This window comes from Lissotriton vulgaris, chromosome 7, assembly GCF_964263255.1.
Source record: "Lissotriton vulgaris chromosome 7, aLisVul1.2, whole genome shotgun sequence".
Classification (NCBI taxonomy): Eukaryota; Metazoa; Chordata; class Amphibia; order Caudata; family Salamandridae; genus Lissotriton; species Lissotriton vulgaris.
The window spans coordinates 1,436,823,824-1,436,850,776 of NC_141695.1; the positions used below are offsets into that span (position 1 = coordinate 1,436,823,824).

At 48.5% G+C, this 26,953-nt stretch overlaps 1 protein-coding gene across 1 annotated transcript in view; it reads right to left on the minus strand.

Annotated features, from left to right (window-relative positions):
- The window catches only part of TGM2 (transglutaminase 2), a 134,121-nt gene that overhangs the window by 59,391 nt on the left and 47,777 nt on the right, over nt 1–26,953 (minus strand). Inside the window, exons 2-3 of the mRNA XM_086932240.1 lie at nt 19,022–19,201; nt 965–1,207 (exon numbers count right to left, since the gene is read on the minus strand). Coding sequence (XP_086788366.1) covers nt 965–1,207; nt 19,022–19,201 — 423 coding nt within the window. The remainder of the gene's footprint in view (nt 1–964; nt 1,208–19,021; nt 19,202–26,953) is intronic.

Here is a 26,953-nt window from a genome sequence, read left to right on the forward strand (position 1 = left end):
GATAGACACAGGGGATACACATAGAGATCGCTCGGAGGCACAAGTTTTAATAATTTTATCGTAAATTACCTCTGAGTTCACCTTGGACCATTTTAAACGTTGCCTACCATCTGAGCATTTCAGCACCCCGCAGTTTTGGACTTTATCGCGTGAATTTAAAAGGTTGCCAGCCAGTGAGATACAAACAGGGTTGTGATCACTATAAAAGGATTCCCGGATTTTAAAACCAGATATAATTGATTCGAGACCATTGGATAGGAGAATGTGATCAATATAAAATCCCCCCCGAGTACCCCTTAAATGTAGGAACGGGCTGATAGCTGAAGACGTCAACCAGGGACATTGCAGAAATGAGATCAAATTCATTTAGTAGCTGATTCAACATATCACCCCGAGCAGAATGTTCAAAATGAAGACCTCCCATTCTGTGGCAGCCTAGTTCACCCATTAAGGTGTTCACAGGGTCCCCGCATGGATGCACATTGAAGTCCCCCATGATAAGGATCTGATGAGAGGAATTTACACATTGATGCCTAATGAAATTGCCCAATTCAGTGATCCTACATTCCCCTCTTAAGTTTACAGAATTATAAAAATTAATCAGGAACACCCTTTCGTTCCCTCTTCTTATAATCACAGCTTGGATGTCAGTGTTGTGTGAGGGTATTACTTTGACTACACAGAGCAAGGCTAGGTAAATATACAGAACCAAGAGACCCTACATTTGGACCAATGGCCACTCAACAATGGTGCAACACTGAAAATATGCCCAGCACACCAGAGTCCTCATTAGACATATTTTGGAAGATTCTTAATTACATTGAGCTTTATGGCCAAGAGAGCACCTCTGATAGGTAATATTAAATATCTTTACATTTTTTGAGCTGCTCCTCTCCTTCTATGGAAACTCCATCATTCTTCCCTCTTCCACCATAGTCAATTTCTGAATGCAAGAGACACTCACCTGGACACCATGGGTTGAAGAGTAGGGTGAAGGTGCCAAGGTGGAAGCTGGTACCCTCGCTCCCCATAGACGCCTCCATGGACAAGTTGTAAAGACCGATCCGGGCATCAGGGGGGGAGCAGACAGAAAGGGCCAGGGTACTTCCATCGTTGCTGGCGACGGTGGCACTCCAGGTCTTCTCCTGAATAGAGTCGGAAAGGGAAAAGCGAGCCTTGGTCCCAGAATTCTCAAAAGGACAGGGTCCTGTGAACACAAAAAGGTTATGAAATGTGGATTGGTTGTGGTTGTTTGTTCTCACCAATTTGTACACTTTACTCCAAAAAGTACATATGCTTTTCTACTTTGTCAATTCTCTTTATAACATAGTGGAATTTGATCTTGGCCTGGATTTCGCTCAAAGGGACTTAGCTGTTCATTATTAAACTTCCATGTGCCCCAGCTGGAAGCACTTGCCAAAATGTTAAACCTCATTTTGAATTCTTGTGTTTTTTTTTTATAGTCCTGGTTTCCTGTTTTCTACCTTCCACCTCCTGCTAAAAGCCTGCAATTGTAATGTAAAGCAGATGGGTGCCCGCTGGTGCTACTTTGGGCAAAAGACCTTTGCATTTTCGTCACAGGCGTCACTGTGGAAACTGGTGGAGTGTCCGTCCTGCTCCTGAAATCTGCATCCTCTGCAATAGAAAATGTGTATATATATATATATATATATATATATATATATATATATATATATATATATATATATATATATTTATGACACTCAGTGGTTAAGCCATTAGCTCAGATTCACAAGATGTTGAGCTGAGGCCGGGATGCATATAAATCTGTCTCCCCAGTTCCAAAGTCAGCAGCTTTTTCTGCTATGCCACATATCCCCCCTATATTCTGTATGTGCCCAGAAAAGAATAAACAATTTGCAAACCATCCGCTATACTTCAACACACTGAGTACTTTTAAGAATTCCTCATCCCTTCCCTCATTCTCTCCATTTGCCTTTGCTCACTATTCCCTCTCTCTCTTGTCATGCCAAGACATAACTTGAGCCGCACTCCTGCCCCGCTCGGTCTTCAAACCCTGCTCAACCTTCCCTGGCACACGGGCATGTCTGAGCAAGCGGTGGCACGCTGCCAACGGGCAGTCTGGCAAGAGCAGTCGCGCTATTCGAGAGCGTGGTGTGGGATAAATGCCCGATTCACTTCGTTTGTGAAACCTTCCAATTACTTTATTTTAAGGAAAAGCAATACTGTAATGAATGGCAAATCATGAATGTGGACTATTTCCCTGAAATGCTTTGGAATAAAGAACGTGCCCAGTATAAAGCATGTTTTGTAAATTAAAGAAAGTTAATAAGTAAATGCACTTCAAAATTGCGTTTGGAAAAAGAACCAAAATATTGTAAAAAACATTACTTAAGCTACACACAGAATTCTTTGTGCCGGGGTTTTTTAACAAAAGATTGGCAAGGAACCCTTCATAGGAGGGCTAAATTGGAAGCTGTCTGGGGGGGAAGCTCCACTCTGATCACAGTTAGGAAAAGTCAGAACCAAAACTACGAATAGGTATAGAAACTTCAACAGAGCAGAATGGGTGTCTGTACGTACAGGAGCTCAAAATGAGGGGGCATATTACCAAGCAATAGCGATAATTATCGCTATTGCTTGGATAGAGACAAAAAATTACAGCTGAGCTGCGGCGATTTATATCGCAGATAAACCTTGGTATTACCAAGGTTTATCGCAAATGAGATAAAAAACGGCCGCAATGCAGGAATATCGCTGAAAAGTCAGCGATATTCATGCATTACCAAGGTAATGCTCTTAGCCATGTTATCCACTTCCCATTGGATAACATGGCTAAGAACTGCTCAGGGCAGGTGTTAGCTTTTGGAGATATTCACGCTTAGGGATATCTCCAAAAGTTGGTAATAGGAGATAGCGATGTTAGCGACTGTTTCCAGTCGCTAACATCTTGGCACGCCCACTTTGCATGTCATTAGTGATAAATATCTCTGACATGCAAAGTGGGGCCCAAGATGGTCGCTATCTCCTACTAGCTGTCGCTAACTGGTGTTAGCGACAGCTAGGTAATAGGGAGATCATTTTATCTCCGCTTTCTTGGCTTTTAAAGCCAAAAAGGCGGAGATAAATCCCTTGATAATATGCCCCGAGAACCGTTCGACTTGACAAGCTTAGCTAAGAGCGTGGGATGGGCAGGACCCAAATATTTGCATAGACATCTCACACGCTCCACCCCCACGCACGCACTCCGACTTGGGTCTACATTGGTTGGCCACCTTTAACCCGAAATGTTCGAGCTGCCAACCTAATATGCTTCCTTCTCCGCCCAAGGTGGAGAGCCTCCAACAACGCCTCGGACGGTCGGATGTCTCATCCTTTCGATTACGTGGTGGACGTGGACCGCACGTTATCTCTGTTGGGGGGGTTCCATGTTGAGACATCATCTGGTGAAATAGGAGCAGGTCACATCCTGTGTCTGGGACTAGATGGAGAACAAAGCATGAGTTAACCAATGCTAACCTGCGTGCACGCACAGCACGATGCGTGCTACGCGTCTTTTGTCACGATGAGTAACGGCGCACCACTATGTGAGCCTAGCAGGCTTGGCTGCAGCGCATGCCCTGTCCCGAGGCGACTGTCAGTGCATGAGTGTCGGAGTGTTTGCTGTTTGGAGTGGTGCCTAATGCTGATCTGTTTCCCCCACACCACCCGCCGGCGCCACTCCCCAGATTTATTGGTTAGCTTCCAAAGAGCACCAGTCACAGGCGAGAGTTCCCCGCCTGGACTAAAGTGGCACCCTGTGTGTTCCTCTAATGTTCTGGCAGCCTGAGGAAACGTGTTTGTTTTCTTTAAATCCCTCTGAAAGGCACATTTAGCTAAGAGGGAGGAGGGGAGCACAGTGTGGGGAGCGAGCTGCCCACAGAAGTACTTTACAAACATCACCTCTGAGAAGGCCCTTGCAGGAAACAGCAGCTAAAAGGATGGCGGCGTGGGGGGGGGGGGGGGGGGGCGGGTATAGAGGGGGTGTTAGGGTTACATTATTTCCCCTTCCCCTGAGGAGCTCAGATCAAAAGCAAGATGTGTGTTGGGCTGTGTGTTGGTAGCAACACTCCACAGCTCTTCCATGGACCTGGAGTTTCTTCCCTGTTTTCAGCGTCACTGAAGAGTGGAGGGACTGAGGCACTGGACACAGATCACACACACAAGTCTGCTTCACAGATGCACTCAAACCAGCCAGCTTGCAGACTGAAATGGACTGCATTGACATCATCGCTAACACCTGTGGCGAAATTGGTCTTCAGGGGCGTGGCTTGGGAGAGCGAACAGCCTTCAGTCCAAACCCATAAGAAACCGTGCTTTGAATGATGCAGGATTCGTCCACGCCTATCTTGGCATGCACATTGAAAGCTATGCTTGGAACAAACAGGGTCAGCGTAAGCCATGCTCGTTTGTTAGCACCGCTCAGCATGGTAGAGACTATCCTAGAGACCTTTCCAGCAGTCTCTTCTATGGAAAGTTACTCCTTCTGCCATCACGTGTGCCTGAGCTTCATCCAGAACATGGGCCAATATTTCCCAGAACCGAAAGCATTAGCCGTTCTCTGACCTGAAACTCACTCCAACACTGAATGCTGTGCATCCAAGTAGCTGCTTCCACAGGGTTCTCCAAGCACCCTTTAAATGCACAGGTAAACGGAAATTAATTGATCGATTGGTGGGCAGTGGCCACTTTCACTTGGCACCGCTGCGATTGGTGCCTACCCATGTTGCTCTGTGCCTGTGCTCCATAACAGACCTTGTTGCTCTGCTGGCTGATCTCATACATCAGTTACATTAATTTTTAATGTTTTTTGCATGATTTCCTAAATATTCTACTTCAAGTGTAGCTTCTCCAGGTTTGGACTTCACTGAAAATGTCTGAGCTAAACCAGAGAATGCTCCATGAGCCTCCACACTCCTTATTGGTAGCGACAGTCAATTCAGAGGCTTTGGAAACTACCCACAGAGAATATCTGCCAGAATAAAGATTGAGATCCAAACAATGTGCTTTTGCATTAAACAAAATGTCTGTGTTTGGGTTTTGGCGGCCGACAAAAGTGATTGAGGGAGATTGTCTGTGCTTTATACTGCACTGGAAAGCGACCAGTGACAAAAAGCCTAAAGAGGGCTATAAGAAGGGCTGACATCTTGCAAGAGGAACTCAACTGACAATGAATCCAGCAAGTGATTAATTTGTAAAGCAATAAGTGCTTGTAATTGTTTGTCAAATGGGGGTGTGCAGCGCGATAAGTCCAGTAGACAGATATTGATAGAAAAATAACTTCTTTATACTGAGGACGACGGCACACTAAAAGTTGGGTTGTGGAGGTTCTTGTTTACATTTTACCACACAGGCCGATTGCAGAAGATTCAGGGACACAATGTGCGCAGATTTCCTTGTGGCGTGAGTTGGATGGGGGATGACATCTGAACCACTCAGAACAGAGACACTTTTAGACAAGCTGACCTTGATCACGTGGAACATAAGAGGCCTTAATGACCATAGGAAAGTTCTACAGTACTTAGCTAGGTACGAAGTGGACATAGCTCTTTTACAAGACACGCATCTGCCCACAGATAGTCGCATACTCAGATATAGGGGGCTCTCAGGCAATATCCACGCTGCAGGCTTCACGTCACATGTTAGGGGAGTACTTACATGGATAAACCCGAAAGCGCGCATGACATGGACACATTTAGCGACAGACGGGGATGGCAGGTACACAATTACCCGATGCAGTGGTAAAGGGTTGAAGTTCTGCGTAGTTAACATGTACGGGCCCAATTACGATAACCCCGAGTTTTATTCTGAATTGACAGCTAAGATTGCGAAACACTCAGGGGGGAAATACTTTGGGGTGGGGACTTCAATATGACCAGATACCCGAATGTGGATAGATCGGATGGCCCAAGTAGACGCCCCACTGCTGCCGCTAGGGCATTGGAAACACACATGGAGCACCTGGGCCTGAGAGACGTATGGCGACATAGATATCCCACACAGGGAGGGTACACGCATTACTCAGCGCAATTCAACATACACACACAAATAGACTATTGGCTGGCCACGCAGCATCTGACCTCGGCCATACAACGATGTGAGGTGCTACCTTGCACGTACTCTGACCATTCTCTGGTCCTGATCTCTATAGCTACACCGGAGAAAAGGAAGCCGCCATTCATGTGGCGTTTTCCACCCTATTCCTTACTGGATGCCTCCTTTAAGGAGGAACTTGCTACAGCCATTGACACATTCTTTGAGGCTAACGAGGGGTCGGTACCATCAATACAAACAGTCTGGGAGGCGTTTAAACTATACATAAGAGGGGTCACTATATCCAAGCACTCGGGGGTCCTGAAAGCGATTCGAAGTAGGTTACAGGCACTGGAAGCAAAACTCAGAGATTTGGAGAGAAGCCAATTGCATAACCCTAGCGAACCCCTTACCAGAGAACTTGCGGATACCCTGAGGGATTACAACGAGGAGGCAGATCTAGAGGTCAAACATTTAGGGAAATACGCTACAGCTAGAGCGTATGGGGAAAGCGAACGGTCAGGCGCAGTGTTGGCGCAACTGGTGAAGCGGGGGCGGAAAGGCGGAGGGGTACCAGAGATGAGGTGTGAGGACTCGGGGGGCTGCTTACAATCACACAGGTAGCGGAAAGATTCGAGAAGTATTATGCAGACCTGTACACCTCCAGAGGCCCTGCTTCTGACTAACGCATTCTCGATTACTTGTCTCATATTAAGACACCTTGGCTTACGGATGTGGACCGGAGGTACCTAGTGCGACCCATAGAAAGGGAGGAGATAGCATTGGTTTCCACCATGCAATCGGTAAGGCGCCAGGTAGTGACGGAATCATGGTGGCCTTTTATAAGGCCTTCCTGGATCTACTGCTTCCCAGACTGCCATATCCTGAAAGAGGGCAAGCAGAGTCGGGCACTATGCCACCTACGATGCGGGAGGCGATCTTAATGACCATTCTTAAACCAGGCAAGAATCAGAGTGACTGTGCCTCATATCGACCACTCTCGCTATTGAATGTCGATGCGAAGATCTTTGCCAAGTTGATTGCCAACCGACTTCGCCCTATGGTTACCAAGTTGGTGGCCCCGGAGCAGGCTGGTTTTGTCCCGGAGCGGAACCTCACCTACAATCTGAGAACGGTTTTCGCTGCCTTTCAGCATACGCGCCCGGCGGTCCCAGCGGTGGCAGTCTTTCTGGACATGGAGAAGGCCTTCGACTCCGTCGAGTGGCCTTTTCTGCAGCATGTGTTGAGACCTATGGGAGTGGGTCAGCTCTTTCTTGACCTCCTGCTACGTTATATACCACCCCAACGGCTCGGGTGAGAGTTATTTCGCTGGTTACTGGACCAATTCGGATAGAAAGGGGCACGAGGCAGGGCTGCCCTCTATCCCCCATTTTATATGCCTTGGTGGCAGAACCTTTGGCCTGCGCCCTACGTGAATACCATGGTCATAGAGGCATACGTTTCCCCACATACAATTTGATAGTTTCTACATACGCGGATGACACACTGTTATATGTTAAAGACCCGGAAACCCACTTACCGGCGGTTTTACGTGAAGTGGTGATGTGTAGCTCACTATCCGGTATATACGTTAACTGGGATAAGTCCTTAATGTTCTCACTTACTCCGGCTACGAAGAGATTCGATCCAGAATACCCCATACAATGGACCACTGACTCAGTGTGCTATTTGGGGATCCGTTTGCATAAGGACCCAGATGTACTATTGAAGGAAAATTATGGCACTGCAATTTCTAAATTAGAAGACAATGTTGAAAGGTGGCCTCTGTCACTGCTGGGAGAGTGGCCCTCATGAAGATGGTGGCTTTGCCTTGACTCCTGTTTTTGTTTTGCAACATACCAATGGTGTTATCCATGAACTTTTTTGCACAGCTGCAAGCTCTCATGGTTCGCCTGGCGTGGGCGGGGAAGCAACCCAGGGTTGCCTGGTCTATCCTCATAAGGCCCTATGAGGCGGGAGGGTTGAACGCCCCGGACTTGGAGTTATATTACAGAGCGGCGCAGGCTGCACCTGCATATCATTTGATACATGGCCCAAAGGACATACCACACGTCCGTATGGAAGCAATAGTTGCAGACCCCACGCCGCTACCAGTGCTGCTGACTCTTCCGAGAGACCAGCGGACCGGCTTCCTTGATTCCCTGAACTCGGTTGTACGCGCTTGGCACCACATTATGGAGGCACAGGCTACTGTACACACCAGCGGCTGCGTTCGAGTGGGCCCATTGGCTGCCCCCATGTAGGGAAAGGGCAGTGAGGAAAGCACTAAATGACCTGAATATGCACACAATGGGGGAACTGTTTGAGGGAGGGGTAGCACGCTCCTGGGAACAGGTGGAAGCAGGCGGAGATAGTGTCACAGAGTTCGGCATGCGTTGAGGGCACTTCTGGGAGACGAGCTGGAGGAGCCACAAACGGTCACAGCCTTTGACTACGTGGTGACTGCCAAGTCACCCGTACGATTAATAGCTAGGCTATGTTCTATAACGTTAACGGAAAGAACGGCAGAATACGCCATGCAGAGACTGGCGTGGCAAGCTGATCTACAAAGGGACCTGGATGAGGCGGCCTGGCGATAATGTTGCACTAGCACTAAAGGCATCTAGCTGAACGGCAGACATAGGTTAGTCCACTTCAAATACCTGAATAGAACCTACTACACGCCGGACAGGCTCCACAGATGCAAGCTGCGAGACACACCTGTATGTGAAAGGTACGGGTCGCTGGTGGCTGATTTCCTACATGTAGCGTATCACTGCCCGGAGGTACAGGCTTTTTGGAGGGCAGTATATGGGGAGGTAAATAGTATGATGGGGCTGACACTGACACCCGATCCCCTATTAGCGCTATTGGTATATTCCAAGCCCTTGCGCCCGGCGCATAGGCGGTTGATTGACATGGCTTTCTTGCTGGTGAAGAGGTGCGTTGCAATGAGGTGGATGAGGGGCCCACCCCCGACTGCAACACTGGACCAGGGAAATGATCCTTTGCTGTACTCAGATGGAACTATATAGTGAATTGTTACCACCCAGGAATAGACCTAAAAACCTCTGGTCCTGCTTTATGGAGCGTAGACAGGCACAGAGCGACTCTGGAGATGACGGGGGGGACACAACATTGGTAGTAGCTGAGGGCATAGCGGCTGAGGGAGCGACCGCTGTAGACACACTGCCAGATGATGGGAAATGAGGATCGCTGAACATATGTGTTAACGCATGGCAGGGCACATGGGAGGGACTGCGCTTACTAGAGGTTTTGTTGGGCTGCTGTGACTGCATATAATTCGGAGAAGGCCACTGGGGAAGCTGCGACATAGCTGACACGCCGGTACACCAAATGTTGCTGATGGAATGCAAGAACGAACATGCGCTTTGTCCATGATATGTATTTTGATACTGCCTGTGATGGTTACTGTTTTGTTTATGCTTTTTTATTTTTTTTGAAATGCCAATAAACAAATTAAAAAAATAATAATAATAACTTCTCTATTCCAAATTTGTAAAAGCCATCAGACAGACACTCCAACCAATGCGTTTCATTCCCTTACTGGGAACTTCATCAGGGCAAAAAATAATAATAATAATTCCAAAGTACCAACAGGCTTCGTTAGTAGCACGTGTTTCCGAAAAGTGAAATGCTGGTACCCAAAGTTTTTCTCAGAAGCCTGCGACCGGCACAAGCAAATGTCGAGACTGCCGAACACTAAGGCTGCGTAGTCATGATACCACATGATGTCTCTGTAACCCACCACTAGACACTCCCTGGCACTTAATTTCACTCTTGCAGGTTCCTTTCCATCCCTGCTTTCTCCCTTTATCGCTGTTTCGCTTGGTTTCTCTTCCTTTTTACCCCCGTTTGCGTTTTTCTCGGTCTTGGTCAAAGTCTGACGAGGAAAAGTAAGTGTTGGTCTCCAAAAATGAGCACCAGTGTGCCCCATCTGCCCCCAAATTAAGCAGTGAACCCAGCACCAAGTTCAAGGGAGATAGACATGCTGTAGCCCACTCTCAATCTTTCTCCGTCTCTTGCTCTAATCTGTCATCCCTGGTCAATCAATCAATCAATCAATCATAGGCATTTATAGAGCGCTCTACTTACCCGGAGGGTCTCAAGGCGCTAGGGGGGGGGGTGCTGCTGCTATCCGAACAGCCAGGTTTTGAGCTTCTTCCTGAAGGCGAGGTGGTCTTGGGTCAGGCGCAGGTCGGTCGGGAGGGAGTTCCAGGTCTTGGCGGCCAGGTAGGAGAAGGACCTTCCTCCTGTTGTCGTTCTTCGGATGCGGGGGACGGCGGCGAGGGCGCGACTGGCTGATCGGAGGTGTCGTTTGGGAGCGTAGAAGTTGATGCGGTTGTTGAGGTAGCTCGGGCCTTGGTCGTGAAGAGCTTTGTGTGCGTGGGTAAGGAGACGGAAGGTGATTCTCTTGTTGACCGGGAGCCAGTGCAGGTCTTTTAGGTGTCCGGAGATGTGGCTGTGTGGTGGGATGTCGAGGATGAGTCTGGCTGAGGCGTTCTGGATCCGTTGGAGTCTCTTCTGGATCTTGGCGGTGGTGCCGGCGTAGAGGGCGTTGCCGTAGTCCAGTCGGCTGGTGACGAGTGCCTGGGTGACAGTCTTCCTGGTCTCGGTGGGGATCCACCGGAAGATCTTCCGTAGCATGCGCAGGGTGTTGAAGCATGACGAGGAGACGGCGTTGACTTGCTTGGTCATGGAGAGGGAGGAGTCCAGGATGAAGCCCAGGTTGCGTGCGTGGTCTGTTGGTTTGGGTGCGGTGCCCAGGGCGGGGGGCCACCAGGAGTCGTCCCAGGCGGAGGGCGAGGATCCCAGGATGAGGACTTCCGTCTTGTCCGAGTTCAGCTTCAGGCGGCTGGTCGACATCCACTCGGCTACCTCTTTCATTCCTTTGTGAAGGTTGGCTCTGGCGGCGGCGGGGTTGTTGGTCAGGGAGAGGATCAGCTGGGTATCGTCGGCGTAGGAGATGATGTTGAGGTTGTGTTGGCGTGCGATGGCCGCGAGGGGGCTCATGTAGACGTTGAAGAGGGTTGGGCTCAGCGAGGATCCTTGAGGGACGCCGCAGATGACTTCGGTGGCCTCTGACTTGTACGGTGGTAGACGGACTCTCTGTGTTCTTCCGTCGAGGAAGGAGATGATCCATTCCAGCGCCTTCTCCTGGATTCCGACGTTGCTGAGGCGCTGCACTAGGGTGCGGTGGCAGACGGTGTCGAAGGCCGCGGAGAGGTCTAGTAGGATGAGGGCCGCTGTTTCTCCGTTGTCCATCAGGGTTCGGATGTCATCGGTGGCAGCGATGAGGGCGGTCTCGGTGCTGTGGTTGGCTCGGAAGCCAGACTGTGAGGGCTCGAGGGATCCGTTTGTCTCGAGGAAGGCGGCCAGCTGCTTGTTGATGGTCTGGTATGATCTCTCTCTCTCTAGCAAGCTAATAGCCACTCACTCAAAAACAGCCTCTCAGCACTTAGAAGATAGCAGTTTGAAACTCCTACATCTGTGCATGGAATGTAAATTCCTGTATCTAAGTATTCCTTGTGGTCTAGATTTTGGCACTAATATCACTTCACTCTATGGAGAAGGCAAATTCGTGGACATCCTATCATTGTTCTCTGGCCCTCCGAAAATAAAAAGGTACCAGAAACAGGAACTGAGAACAATTTTCACGAGAATACCAGAGAGTTCAGAGCCTACAATATAGACAATATCTCCTATTTTTGGTAGAGAGCGGTGCACCCTTCAGGGTAGAAAGAATGCGGCTAAGACAACAGTGACTGAAAGCCTTTTGGAAACCAGGACGATGAACATTTATACAAAAAAAAGTTATTTAGAAGCTGGATATCAGGGTAAGTGGCGAGGATCCTGTATGAGCTACATATTCAGCACCTCACTGGAGATAAAGGCAGCCCATGATCGGTGGCGAACAGGCCTATAGGGCAATCAGGTAAAGCTCGACAGGCTAGTCAGACAGGTCCCTATGTGGCCTGTTTTTTTCTGGCTGTTTGTGGGCCTGTTTTATGGTTTGCTGGGCCTGTTGTTGATTTCTCTGCTATTAAAACAAACATTTCCTACATCAAGCTCAATTTCATGCAGTCGTCCATGCCTTTCAAAACATTTATATAGCGTGTCTTTACAAGTTCGAAAAGCCTACATTTGCAAACATGGGCCAGTTTTTTTGGTCTGGCTTGACAACACAGCTGCCACCAGAAAATTATGTTAGCATCACTAGAGAGGAGCATTGCCTCAGTCCACATGCTGGGAGCCAGGAATACATGTTTTGATTGGGCAGATGTTGTGTGCTTCCACAAAAAAGTGATTGCCCTTCATGCAGCTGTGAACATTTTGTTTATTTATCCAGCTGCTGGAGCTTCAAATTATAGGGACACACACATGACACTGGAATGCTGCTAAAGTGTCTTAGATAGCTAGAACATTTATGTTATGTTTCTTTGGCAGCAGCACAGATGGGAGGAGGGCGGTCATTAAACTACATGGATTTTAAGGTCTCGCAATGCAACTGTCAGTTGACCTTTTAACCTACACCAATATTTTGTACCTCTATTCCCGTGTAATGCTTCACATTACGATACAACATTCCTCTAAAGCCAGACTTATTGGCATTGCCAAAGCTTGTTTAGATGTCTAATTCACTAATGGGACCAGATTTATTTTGGTGCCCGGTCCTATTTCCTGTCTCAGTGTTACCCTGTATATATAGCAAACAATGTCCCACTAGGTAACAGTAGCAAAGACAGTTAGAAAAATGCATACAATATGTATTACAAGGAAGGAATGCAAGGAGTCTCAGTACATTTTGTGAAAAGGTTATTAATCACCAGTTTTCATGGAAATGGGAAGCACAGTTAGGTAGCAGCACTGTACATGAAAAACATTCATGGAGCAACCCAATAGGCACTTGGTGACAACGTGATAACAAAAGTGAAGGTGACGACGCAAGTGAACGTGGTAAACAGCGTGGTCGGCGCAAAGTGATAAAAAGCAATAACACATAGGCTTTACATTGAGTGTATAGAATTAAAATGTTCAAATTTGGCACAGTTCTGAGCCTATTGATAGTGCGCCGTAAAATCGCGCTGTGTTTGTCGACGGCGTTTCGATCCTCTGTGAATCGGGATCCTCTTCAGGACAGGGTTGCCGTTGATTTAAAGTGCTTAGGTCCGGGAACGCTGACAGGAAGGGGAAGTCAGTCGTCCAGCGGTGGTGGGCCCAGGTGGTCAAGGATGAAGCAGTGGTCCTAGGTTGGGGGGTCAGGTCTCGGTAGGTCGAGCCCGCAAGGCACCTGAGTCAATCTGGTGCTGGAGCCGAATGAATCCAAGGCGATGGTTTCCCACGGAGAGTTTGTGGGTCACCCACAAACTCTGTGGGAAACCATCGCCTTGGCTCAGGTGCCTTGCGGGCTCGACCTACCGAGACCTGACCCCCCAACCTAGGACCACTGCTTCATCCTTGACCACCTGGGCCCACCACCGCTGGACGACTGACTTCCCCTTCCTGTCAGCGTTCCCGGACCTAAGCACTTTAAATCAACGGCAACCCTGTCCTGAAGAGGATCCCGATTCACAGAGGATCGAAACGCCGTCGACAAACACAGCGCGATTTTACGGCGCACTATCAATAGGCTCAGAACTGTGCCAAATTTGAACATTTTAATTCTATACACTCAATGTAAAGCCTATGTGTTATTGCTTTTTATCACTTTGCGCCGACCACGCTGTTTACCACGTTCACTTGCGTCATCACCTTCACTTTTGTTATCACGTTGTCACCAAGTGCCTATTGGGTTGCTCCATGAATGTTTTTCATGTACAGTGCTGCTACCTAACTGTGCTTCCCATTTCCATGAAAACTGGTGATTAATAACCTTTTCACAAAATGTACTGAGACTCCTTGCATTCCTTCCTTGTAATACATATTGTATGCATTTTTCTAACTGTCTTTGCTACTGTTACCTAGTGGGACATTGTTTGCTATATATACTTCATACCCAGTCCCAGCTTGGTCTATGGGTTTCACGCCTGTTCCCTTTTACTCAGTGTTACCCTGGTCATGATTGCATCCTGTCGGGTATTCCCTGTGGTTGGACGTTGGGTGGAGGAGAATCAATCACATCCCTATTGGGCAGCTCACATTGCCCTAAACACCTGTGGAGCTTCAGAAGATCTCTGCAATACTCTGCCTCAGCTGACCCGGTAGAATATGTGCTTTTAGAGTTAATGAATACCATGCACAGTTATTTTTTCCATAAGGATCAATAGGACACCACCAAATGCGGGCTCCAAGTTCTCCGTATAAAGGTCTAAACTGGAATTTTTCTTAGCATTTGGGGAGCACTCCAGCTGGCAAAATTTTTTTTTGCTTACTGCATTGAAAATCCTTGCACAGTTCCTAATACCTAATATGTGTACACCAAAGTGATGCAGCTAGTTGCTCCTTGGGTTTGTAATGTTCTGGTGGGGTGGTGATTCTTTCTGCATGTCTATATTTAAAGTATGTATCCCTAGAGTTGATAAATGCAGTGGACCAAACTTAGGTCGTACTCTCTTGCTTGTGTTCCATCCAACCGCATCCTAACATTCTATGTATGGAAGTATCTAGGGCCACGTATATTTTGCAGATTATATGCTGTGATCTGTTTGTCATGACTTTGAATTCTGGTAAGACTAACTCAGAATATCACCCTCTGAATCCTGGTAAACGCAATCATTTTATTCATTTACACGCTTAGAAATGGCACAAGCACAGTAGGAGGTTTAATATTCAAAATCACTGTGAATCCAAACAGCAATCCTAACAACATGTACCTCCACCTAAATATGTTCGTAAAAGAAGGTAGAAGCTAAGGATGTTGTTCATGTGTCAAAATCAAAAATGAGTCTGAGTCCAGATGGATAGTGCATATCAACAACAGGACATCTCAAAGGGGCGGGTATCCCATGGCTATGTGGGTGGCTCTCCGCCATTTCCGGTCTGTGCCCCCCTTCCCCCGTTTTGCCTTCTTTGTCCCATTCTCCCCACTCTCCCTCCGTGCCATTTTCCCACCGCTGCGTCCCTACGGCCCGCCCCCCGCTGTCCCATTCGCCACCCCGCTCCCGCCTCCCAGCTGCTCGGCCCTCCCACAACCCCTCCTATGGAGGCTGCGCAGCGGCCGCGCTCAGCGGGCGCGCCGCTGGTGTGCCGAAGGCAAGCCCGTCTGCGCCCTTCCGCGCCTGGACCGCGCCCAGTGCCAGTACCCCTGGCCCTCGCCGGAGCCAGAGAACCCGACTGAGCTACGACTCCGCCGCCCTCAACGCACTCAACTGCCTGCCACCGTGCCACCCCTAAGCGCACCCACGGACCCTTCACCTGCCTAGCCTGCAAATTCACCTGCCTCCGTACCTGCTCCCCACCCACCGGACCCAACGCCAACAACAGCCACCTCAAGTGCATCCTCCTCAACACCTGCTCCGTCCACAAGCACGCCTCGAACTCTGGGTCCTCCTCGACACAACAGCACCAGACGTCGCCTTCCTCACGGAAACCTGGATGAACGCCTCCTCGGCCCCCGACATCGCCATAGCCATCCCGGACGGCTACAAGATCACCCGGAAGAACCGCGTCAACCAAACAGGAGGAGGAATCGCCATCATCTACAGGAACACCATCAACATCACGACTACCACCGAAGACACACTCTCCTCCGCCGAACACCTACACTTCCCGATCCACACCAACCCTAAAACCACACTCAGAGGAACCCTCATCTACAGACCCCCTGGCCCACGCACACAATTCAGCTAAACCATCGCCGACTTCATCAGCCCACATGCCCTAGCCTCACCTGAATACGTCCTCCTAGGGGACCTGAACTTCCACTTGGAAAACAAGAACGACAACAACACCACCACCCTGCTCGACAACCTCGGACTCAAGCAACTGGTGAACACCCCCACCCAGTACGCCGGCCACACGTTCGACCCCATCTTCTCCGCCAGCAACCACGTCTCCTTCAGCCACTCCACCGGACTACACTGGACCGACCACAGCTGCATCCATTTCATCTTCAAGAAGACCACTTACCAACACCACACGCAACAGATCCTCCGCAGATGCTGGAGCAAAGTCACCACAGACCAGCTAACCACATCGCTGAGCTAGAACCCACCAGCCGACACCCCAGACACCAACAACGCAGCCCAGAACCTCTCACAGTGAATCACCAACTGCGCCAACAACCTCGCTCCTCTTAATAACCCCACAGGCAAGACCAGCAACAGGAAAACCACATGGTTCACCAACGCCCTCAAAAACTCAAAGAAATCCTGCCGAACCCTCGAAAAAGCCTGGCGCCACAAACGGACGACAGAAAATATGACAGCCCTCAAGAACGCCACCCGCGAACACCACCAGCTGATCCGCACAACCAAAAGGACATCGTTCAAAGAGCGGCTGGACAACAACACCAACAACAGCAAAGAACTCTTCAACATCGTTAAGGAGCTCTCCAACCCCAGCGCCAGCAACAACGACATCGCACCGTCACAAGACCTCTGCAACTCCCTCGCCACATTCTTCTACAGCAAGATCGCAGACATACACAACAGCTTCAGCACCCAGACCCAGCCTCTAGCCACTGAACCAACAATCACTGCCACCACCCTCAGCACCTGGACCCCCGTCAGCACTGAAGACACCACCCACGTCATGAACTCCATCCACTCTGGCTCTTCCTCGGACCCATGCCCTCAGCCCATCTTCAACAAAGCCGACGCCATCATCGCACCCCACCTCCCGAACATCATTAACAACTCCTTCGTGTCAGCCATCTTCCCAGAAAGCTGGAAGCATGCAGAGATCAACGCCCTTCTAAAGAAACCCACAGCCGACCCAAAAGACCTGAAGAATTTCCGCCCCATCTCTCTCCTTCCCTTCTTGGCTAAAGTCATCGAGAAGACCGTCAACAAACAACTGACTGCATTCCTCGAAGCAAACAACGCACTCGACCCATCCCAATCCGGATTTTGAGCCAAACGCAGCACCGAGACCGCCCTCATCGCAGCCACCAACAACATCAGAACACGGATGGACAACGGGGAAACAACCGCTCTCATCCTCCTAGACCTCTCGGCCGCCTTCGACACCGTCTGCCACCGCACCCTAATAACCCACCTACACAACACTGGAATCCATGGAAAAGCCCTGGACTGGATCACCTCGTTCCTCTCCAACATAACCCAGAGAGTCTGCCCCCCACATTCCGCTCCACAGCCACCAAGATCCTCTGCGGCGTACCCCAAGGCTCCTCGCTCAGCCCAACCCTCTTCAATATCCACATGAGCCCCCTCACCGCCATCTCACGCGAACACAACCACAACATCATCTCCTACGCCGACGACACCCAGCTGATACTCTCCCTCACCAAAGACCCAGCCACCACCAAAACCAACCTCCAGGAAGGAATGAAGGACGTCGCGGAATGGATGAAGCTCAGCCGTCTGAAACTGAACCCAGACAAAATGGAGGTCCTCATCCTCAGACAATCCCCATCCACCTGGGACAACTCCTGGTGGCCCAGAGCGCTGGGCACCGCACCTACACCCACAGACCATGCACGTACGCAACCTGGGATTCATCCTGGACTCCTCCCTCACGATGACCAAACAAGTCAACGCCATCTCCTCTTCATGTTTCAACATCCTGCGCATGCTCCGAAACATCTTCCGGTGGATCCCCACCGAAACCAGAAAGACCGTCACCCAGGCCCTCGTCACCAGCCGTCTGGACTACGGGAACGCCCTGTACGCAGGAACCACAGCCAAACTCCAGAAACGACTGCAGCGAATACAGAACGCCTCTGCACGACTCATCCTCAACATCCCTCGCCACAGCCACATAATTCCCCACCTGAGAAACCTGCACTGGCTCCCCGCAGCAAAAGGATCACATTTAGGCTCCTCACCCACGCACACAAAGCGCTCCACGACATGTACCCCGAATACCTTAACAACCGCCTCTCGTTCTAGACTCCCACCCGCCAGCTCCCATCCGCCTGCCTCGCCCTCGCCATCGTCCCACGGATCTGCAAAACCACAACCGGAGGAAGATCGTTCTCCTACCTGGCCGCCAAGACATGGAACTCCCTCCCCGCACACCTTCGACTGACCCAGGACCATCTCACCTTCAGGAAGCACCTCAAGACCTGGCTATTCGAGCAGTAAACGACCCCCCCCCCACCCCTCAGCACCCTGAGACCCTCACGGGTGAGCAGCCCGCTCTATAAATGTATTGATTGATTGATTGATTGATTGATTGATTGATTTAATGATGACAGACAGACTTGCCCCTTATGTGAATGTCCACTCCTAGTTCAAGAGACATAGGATAGCACTGGTTTCACTAGGTCCTTGGCAACTACATTACCAGGTCAACTTCATTACCTTAAATAAGGCTATATTGAGGATCTCCCTGATGCCTATCAAGGCAGTAGAGGCCTTTCCATGACAGACATCCCTGACAAAATGTCTGCCAGTACAACTGGTAGGGCGATTGGATCATGATGACCTAATGATAAGAGAAACGCTCTCGGAAACTCCGCTCTCTGCCTACTTGGAAAGTGTCTTAAGAGGTCTTTACACACCCACTTGCTCAGCTTTCCTTGTAACGAGGCCAAAGCAATTCTCAGCTGCCTAGCATCTCCAGGACTTGGCAGCTTAAAAATAGCACAAAAATGCCAAGGCTTACCCCAGACCTATCCCTCTTTCTATACACTCTGTTTATAATCCTCATCTCCTGCCGCGTTCACTTGTTTCATGCCAAATTTCTCTGTCTAGGGGAACATGGATGCTCCTAATTTCATCACAACGGCGGGCACCCCCTGCATTACTCCCTCGCTACCTAGGAGAGTGGCTGGAGGGTGGCTCCCTAATCCAGAAAGGGCAGAGAGTGAAATGAGGTTTACCTGTCTGTACATTGAATGCAATCTGGTCCACTGTCTCCTGGTAGCCCCTGGACTGGAAGTGCAGGGTGATGGTGAAGGGCTGTCCCCGCCTCACAATCAGATTTTCACACCCTATGTCAGCGGTTCGATGCTGCTTGTTGTTGACTTGACAATCCAGGTCGCATCTCTCCAGATTCAGATCTGTAAAGGGTAAGGGAGAATGACCAAAACATCATCAAACAATACAACGATGGTGTTTGGTTACATGAATCCCACACTAAACAGTGGAAAAATCAAAAGATGTGCATTTCGGATTCAGAAAGGGAAGCTTACTCTTTGGAAAAATACTACTTCCCAAGGTTTAAAGATCTTCTGGCAAGGATATAAAGAATGTCATTGGTAGAAAATGTCATTGGTAGAAAATTTCAACTTGAAAAACACGGCATTGTATTTACTCTTAGGAGGAGTGTGGGGGCATAAGGGCAACAGGTAGAGCCGGGGACTCCAGCACCGAAGAACTGGACACATGCAAAGTAAACTTGCGGATGTATAGCTATCAAGCAGTGCGTAAAACAGCAGAATAAGACAGCTCATCTCTTAATTACATCAGGTAAACAAACTGTGCATATAGGTCGTTTGCATTTTTGAGGGTCTTCAAGGGTGGTGAAATTAACGTTTAATTCCTAAAGAGCTTTGATACAAAAAAAACATATGGATGTTGATTCACCAAAATACCAGGCATAGTACAAGTAACACCAAGAACTCTGGCTCCCAGTGATGGGTTACAGTTGCCCCTTTTTCCTGCCCTTCACTCCTTAAAAGTCGCCTATTTGCTGCTCATGTGCTTAGGTAAGGAGAAGAAGAGAAAACCACAAAAGGTAAACATGGTTTCACAAGCTCTGCTTACCTAATCTTTATAACCTTGCCTGCCCTGACCCCAGAGGCGTCAATAGATAGGGATAAAGCAGGGGTAGGAATGGGCAAGTACGGTAAGCATGGCTACCCTTACTTAACGTCCATGAGTCATTAAACAATCTTTCATGTGAGATAATTGACCAAGTGCTGGCAGAGCCAATAGGTCTGGCTTTGCCTGTCAACCATTTGGCTTTGTTTATGTTTATTTTGTCATGGTTTTTCAAAACATTAATGTTATGAAAGCGGCCCGGCCCTCTTCAATCTGAAAAAATTATTATCGACTAAAAGCCAATATATTTTGTCAGTCTCGAAAACAGTGGAGGGTCCTCTGTGGGAGCGGAGGAGCATCACCCCTCCCCCCACCACACTGCTGGGCAGAAATGAAATGGTCATAACATTATTTTATTACCATTTTATTTGCGATACTTTTTGCCAGCAAACAGAGTGGGAGGGTGGAGCCAGGCCAGTGTGTTTCTGCTGCCAATGATTGGCGTCCGTGAGGAGTGGCCACTTAAGTTTGCATTGCGCATGTTCCTTTGGTCGGCTACCTTCAGGGCACGAGTCGGGGTACCACGCGGGTGGACGGCATCCCCCCACTTATTTCCGAGGGTTTTTCAGGGTGGACACCGTCCACCCTGCTAAATCAAAACCGCGTCCACCATTAAAAAACGGGAGCGCGGTGCGCACAAAGTAAATAAAGCATTTCCGGGTGAGCGAGTGGCTGGCTGAATCCTAAAGTTACCAAGCACGCCGGTGGTCACCACGCCCCTGCACCTACCATTTGTCTGTAATTTTAACCGGGCACAGCTTGCCCCCACCTCCCTTCTTGATTCCAATGCGGTATGAAAGCTCAGACCCCCAGCAGCACTGTAGAGGCACAGCGGGATGGCAACCCTCACACCTCCAGCCCTTGATGAGCTGTTAAGAGGTGCTTGAAGGTGACAGAGGAGGGGCTGCAGGTTCAGGAGCAGGGGGCATCCATTCACATGCAAACAGCCCTGAATGCGTCTTGTATCTGCTATTTAGAGGGGGGCTCACACATTCCATTTCTACCCAGGGCCCCAAACATCCTAGCCTCGGCCAGATTACACCCCTGATTACACCAAGGCAGCACCTGCTTCTCTTCACCGAGCTTAATTACTGTCACTAATTTGTAAGCAAACCTCGGTTCTTCAAACATGCATAATGTAATACAATAAAGAAATGGCACAATCGCACCCACACTGATTAACAAAGTATGGAGGACAATCAGTTCAATCAGTTCTCTTAGAGTATCTCCTGTAAGTACTGTATATCACAGTGGGGGATGGCATTTTGGACAGAGAGCCTGTCTTCTCGTTGTCTTGTGCAGGAGGGGGCGAGAAGCCCAAGATGATACTAGAATACTGCATGCCCACCCCTGTGCCCACCCTGGTGGATCACGTTCCCTCTCCTGTGATGGCTCCTGCTCCTGTCCCCCCATGTGGTGGCTCCAGTCCACCCCCGCCTGTGATGGCTCCTGTCCCCCATGTGGTGGCTCCAGTCCACCCCCGCCTGTGATGGCTCCTGTCCCCCCATGTTGTGGCTCCAGTCCACCCCCGCCTGTGATGGCTCCTGTCCCGCATGTTGTGGCTCCAGTCCACCCCCGCCTGTGATGGCTCTTGTCCCCCCTGTGGTGGATCATGTCTCCGCCCTGGGTGGCTTCTGTCCCAGTCCTGGAACGGCCCCTGCAGCGAGGGTGAAGTTCTTGATGGGCCTCTTCTCAAAAGGGCTCAGCTCAAAATTAATATGGAAAGGTGGGCGTGTAAGTACGTGAAGGGATGTGTGAATGGCTGGATGAATTAGTGAAAGGGTGAATGGATGAATGAAAGATTGAATAAATGGATAATGAGAGAGGATAGATGGATTGATGAGTGAGGGGAAGGATGGAGAGAAAATGTAAATAGCTGGATGTATGGGTGGAAGGGTAGCTGGATGATTGATGAGGGGAAAGATGGATGAGGGGAAGGATGAGGGATGGAGGGGAAGGATGGATGGATGAGGGGAAGGATAAATGGATGAGGGGAAGGATGGATGGATGGATGGATGGATGAGGGGAAGGATAAATGGATGAGGGGAAGGATGGATGGATGGAGGGGAAGGATGGATGGATGAAGGGCAGGATAAATGGATGGGATGGATGGATGGGTGAGGGGAAGGATGGATGAAAGGAAGGATGGATGAGGGGCAGGATGAAGGATGGATGGATGAGGGGCAGGATAAATGGATGGGATGGATGGATGGGTGAGGGGAAGGATGATGGATGAGGAGAAGGATGGATAGATGGAGGGGAAGGATGGATGGGTGAGGGGCAGGATAAATGGATGGGATGGATGGATGGGTAAGGGGAAGGATGGATGGATGAAGGGCAGGATAAATGGATGGGATGGATGGGTGAGGGTAAGGATGGATGAAAGGAAGGATGGATGAGGGGAAGGATGGATGATGAGCGGAAGGATGGATGGATGGATGATGAGGGGAAGGATGGATGGATGGATGATGAGGGGGTGGGTGAAAGGATGGATGATGAGGGGAAGGGTGGATGGATTGGATGATGAGGGGATGGATGGATGATGAGGGAATGGATGGATGATGAGGGGGTGGGTGAAAGGATGGATGGATGTTGAGGGGGTGGGTGAAAGGATGGATGGATGATGAGGGGAAGGATGGATGGATGATGAGGGGAAGGGTGGATGGATGGATGATGAGGGGAAAGGATGGATGGGTGATGAGGGAAAAGGATGGATGGATGATGAGGGGAAGGATGGATGGATGATGAGGGGAAGGATGGATGGATGATGAGGGGAAGGATGGATGGATGGATGGATGGATGGATGATGAGGGAAAAGGATGGATGGATGATGAGGGGAAGGATGGATGGATGATTAGGGAAAAGGATGGATGGATGATGAGGGAAAAGGATGGGCGGATGATGAGGGGAAGGATGGATGGATGATGAGGGGATGGATGGATGGATGATGAGGGGAAGGACAAATGAATGAATGGATGATGGGTGGGTGAAAGGATGGATGGATGGAGAGTGGGTGAAGGGATGGATGGATGGATGATGGGTGGGTGAAAGGATGGATGGATGGAGAGTGGGTGAAGGGATGGGTGGATGGATAAGTGGGTGGGTGAAAGGACGGATGGATGGATGATGAGTGGATGGGTGAAAGGATGGATGGATGGATGATGAGTGGGTGGGTGAAAGGATGGATGGATGAGTGGGTGGGTGGGTGGATGGTGGGTGGGTGAAAGGATGGATCAGTGGATTGGATGGTGGGTGGGTGAAAGGATGGATGAGTGGGTGGGTGGATGGTGGGTGGATGATGGGGGTAGGTGGATGAGTGAAATGATGGATGGATTGATGGATTGATAAGTGCAAGGTTCAATGAATGGACATATGAGTGAAAGGGTGGGTGTAAGGATGGATGAGTGAATGAAAGGGAGGGTAGATGGACAAAAGGATGAATAGATGAGTGAAATGATAGAGGCATGAGTGAAAGGGGCAATGGATGGATTCATGAGTGGATGAGTAGATGGATGGATGGGTGGGTGGATGGATGGATAGAAGGAAGGCTAAGTGAAAGGGTCGATGGAGAGAGAAAGGGAAGATGGATGGATGACTAAAAGAGTGGATGGGTGGAAGGATTAGTAAGTGAAAGGATGGCTGGATTGGTGAAAGGGTAAATGGCTGAATGGATGAGTGAATGGATGGATGGGATGAAGAGTGGATGGATAAGTGTACAGATGGATAGGGTGAAAGGGTGGATGGATGGATGGATAATTGAGGATGAGTGAAAGGATGGATGAGGGGATGGATGAGTGAAATGATAGATGGAAGGATACATGATGGATAGGTTTGCAAATGGTTGAATATTTTTGGAAATGGCTGGGCTTACTTATATACTATTGCGCGACCTCTGATGTGTCTGTAAAACGTACCTATTGTCCTGAAGTTTTGTCCTCAATTTTGACCTCCTGTCCTGAATTTGTGTCCTGAATTTTGACCCTTTGTCCTGAATTTTTACACTCACCGTCCTGAATTTGCACCAATGCCAGTTGGTCACCCTAATTCTTTGTGCGGTAGAACCGAGGCTCTTTAACACAGCAGCATGAGAGTGACGAGAGAGAAACCTGGCAGAGTGCTGCCAAAGAGCTCTCCCACTCAGAATATTTCATTATTCAAGTGATCGTGAACAATTAAGGGTAAACTGAGATGTGAAAAACTAAACACAATGCGATGCGGCTGCACAAGACTTGAGGAGTTAATTAAGTATTAGTACTAGCAAGTGTGCTGTAAGTTAAATTAAAACATTTTACATGCACTGTGCGCCTCGTGCGTGTAGAATCAGAGTCCCACTAGACCCGGCCCTGCGAATTAAGTGCCGGCGCTAAGCACTGGCACAAATTAAGCCCTGCATTGAACAATTGACACCAGGCTACAAAATGTAAGTAATATGATGGTGTACCCTTGTGTGTTCTTCCGTGTGTTGCTGTTTCCACATGGAATGTTTAATGATGACAGCAACGCCCCCTTCTAGTTTGTGCTGTCGGTCTGAATTGTATAATTTTGTGGAATGGGGAGGTGTAGGATGGCGCTGGATTGTTCATTTAAACATGACTCCATGATGACATCTGACTTGGCATTACGTATGTCAGTATATTTTTAATTTAGGCTCAATCCTGTCAGTGTTTGGATAATTGCACTACTGGATAGGGGGGCACAAAGTTTTGCAAAGGTTCTGCCCGCTTTCTTCAAGGGGTCGCCACAAAATGACATCATGAGCTAGGCCCACCCCGATTTTATAGTAAGTAGTCTCTGTAAAGGGGGAAACAACCATTACAATGCATGAGTCATAATCGGCCCTTTTTTAGGAACTATCACAAAAATAAACAGTATTAATAAAAAGTAAAGCAATGTTTATATTTTGTTGCACTGAAGTAAATGAAGGCAAATAAGTCAAACTAAAATATACCAAAACTAAATACATTTCCTAAAATAAATAGAAATAAATAAATCTGCTAAAATAAATACAATGGCCAGTTAATATATCTACAATTTAGGCATTGACCCAAGTTAATGCCCCGGCAGCTCCATTGTCTTCAGCCAAGATTCCCAATGTTAGACTAATGTTCTGATTTGTTACCTTTGCTGCAAATTGTAAAGCGTTCTGATATCCTTCGGGATCAAGTTCGCACTATGTAAAACTTTATAAATAAAATAAATAAATCTAGCCACAGCTAGAGAGAGGCAGCTGGGACAAATCTATTTAATACAGAGTCGCTAGTTTACAATAGGTGGGGAGATAACATATAACACTCATCGATAGAATAACGTGAATATGGAGCCCTACTGTGTGTAATAGTCATTGTCGAGTGTGGGAAGCAGCCTCTCTGGGAACCTGTAATGTATACAAAATCTTGCAGTCAAACTTTCCTGTAGCGTTTTGAAAATGTGTTCATGACACATATGACATTGAGAGCCCATGGTTTGAAGGTGAGGAGAAACTGCAAAACCTGTGCAGGAGATTCTGTCTTAATTACAAAGGCGTATCTGAAGGCTTCAGAGACTATATTGATAATGGTGGTAATGACATTCCAGAGCAACTGCAACCTGTTTTGAGGGCGATAAACACACTTCCTGTGAGTTCAAGTGACTGCGAAAGGGGTTTCAGCACAATTAACTTGGTAATGTCACCCATACGAAACTGCCTTGGTATCGGACGCCTTTCATCATTAATGTTCATAAACCTCATGGGTCCTCCTCTTCCTCTTTGGAATCCAGTGCCATATGTGAACAGGTGGTTGATTGCTCATCGTCATGCAGATGATAATCAATCTAAAAAGGTCGATCCTACAGCCCAGCACAATAAAAGATATGCAGACGCATGGTCGTTTTTTAATTGATAGCTTACAGTGATATAAGCTGTCTCACATTTTACATGGCCAGACATCCTGTGGCAATATAACATCTCCCATAATGTCTGAAATAACAGATGTACAGAGTATCAGGCTTTAACTGTAAGTGTGCACCTTGCATTTTTTTCTCTCATGGTCACAGTGTATTATACTTGTTAATAAATGTAAATGTCGTGTTCTAGGTAGCGTAATAAATGTTATAGTTTTGATAATCACTATTGTAGTTTCTAGTATGTGCTTTTCTTCGGCTTTTTTCAACACACTAATTCTACTTTTGTTCATGGTCCCATGTTTTAGTATGCCTAACTTACAGCACTTAATGGCTTGACTAATGTAGTTGAACGCCAAACTTCATCCACATTTGGGCTGCTAATTCCTCCATACAGGGACCTTAAGTCACAGGCTTAAGTACCAAGCAGCTTCAATTGTTAAATCTTGCAATATACGCACATGATAGGTCTGCCTTACATGCGATGTCACTGCCTGTTGTGATGTCACTTCCTGTTGTGATGTCACTTCCTGTCGTGATGTCACTTCCTGTGACCACGCCTACCTTGGAGAGTCCCCCCACTTCTTTTTTTAGGACTTGTGCCCTGGCTACCTTGCTACGGCCAAACCAAGATGCGCAGATCAAGCCTCTCCAACCCGGCTGTTGCTGTCTTGGACAGCTGGGTTGGAGAGTAGGCAGTGCCTTTTGGAACGTGGAGCCAGCCCGCTCCAGCCAATCAAGACGCTTTAGAAGAGAGCCTTGATTGGATGAGAGAGTTGGCTGTGGGCTTTGCGCTCGGAGGATGTGCTGCAGAACAAGGACGTCTTACAGAACACGGAGTGGCAGTGTAAGGTAAGTGATTTTTTATGTGTATATTTATGTTAATGTGTATATTATTCTGTATTTGTTATGTGTATTATGTATATATGTGTATATGTTATGTGTATATTTTTTGCGCCCATCCAATGTGATTTGCCGCCAACCGCCACTGCTTAAAAAGCACATGTTGCTGTAGTAGTCCCTGGCAGCTAAAGGAACTAGTTTGTGTTTGGATGTGCTCCTTGAGAAAGGCAGAATGCCACCAATGACAGTAAAGGTTGCCAATGGCT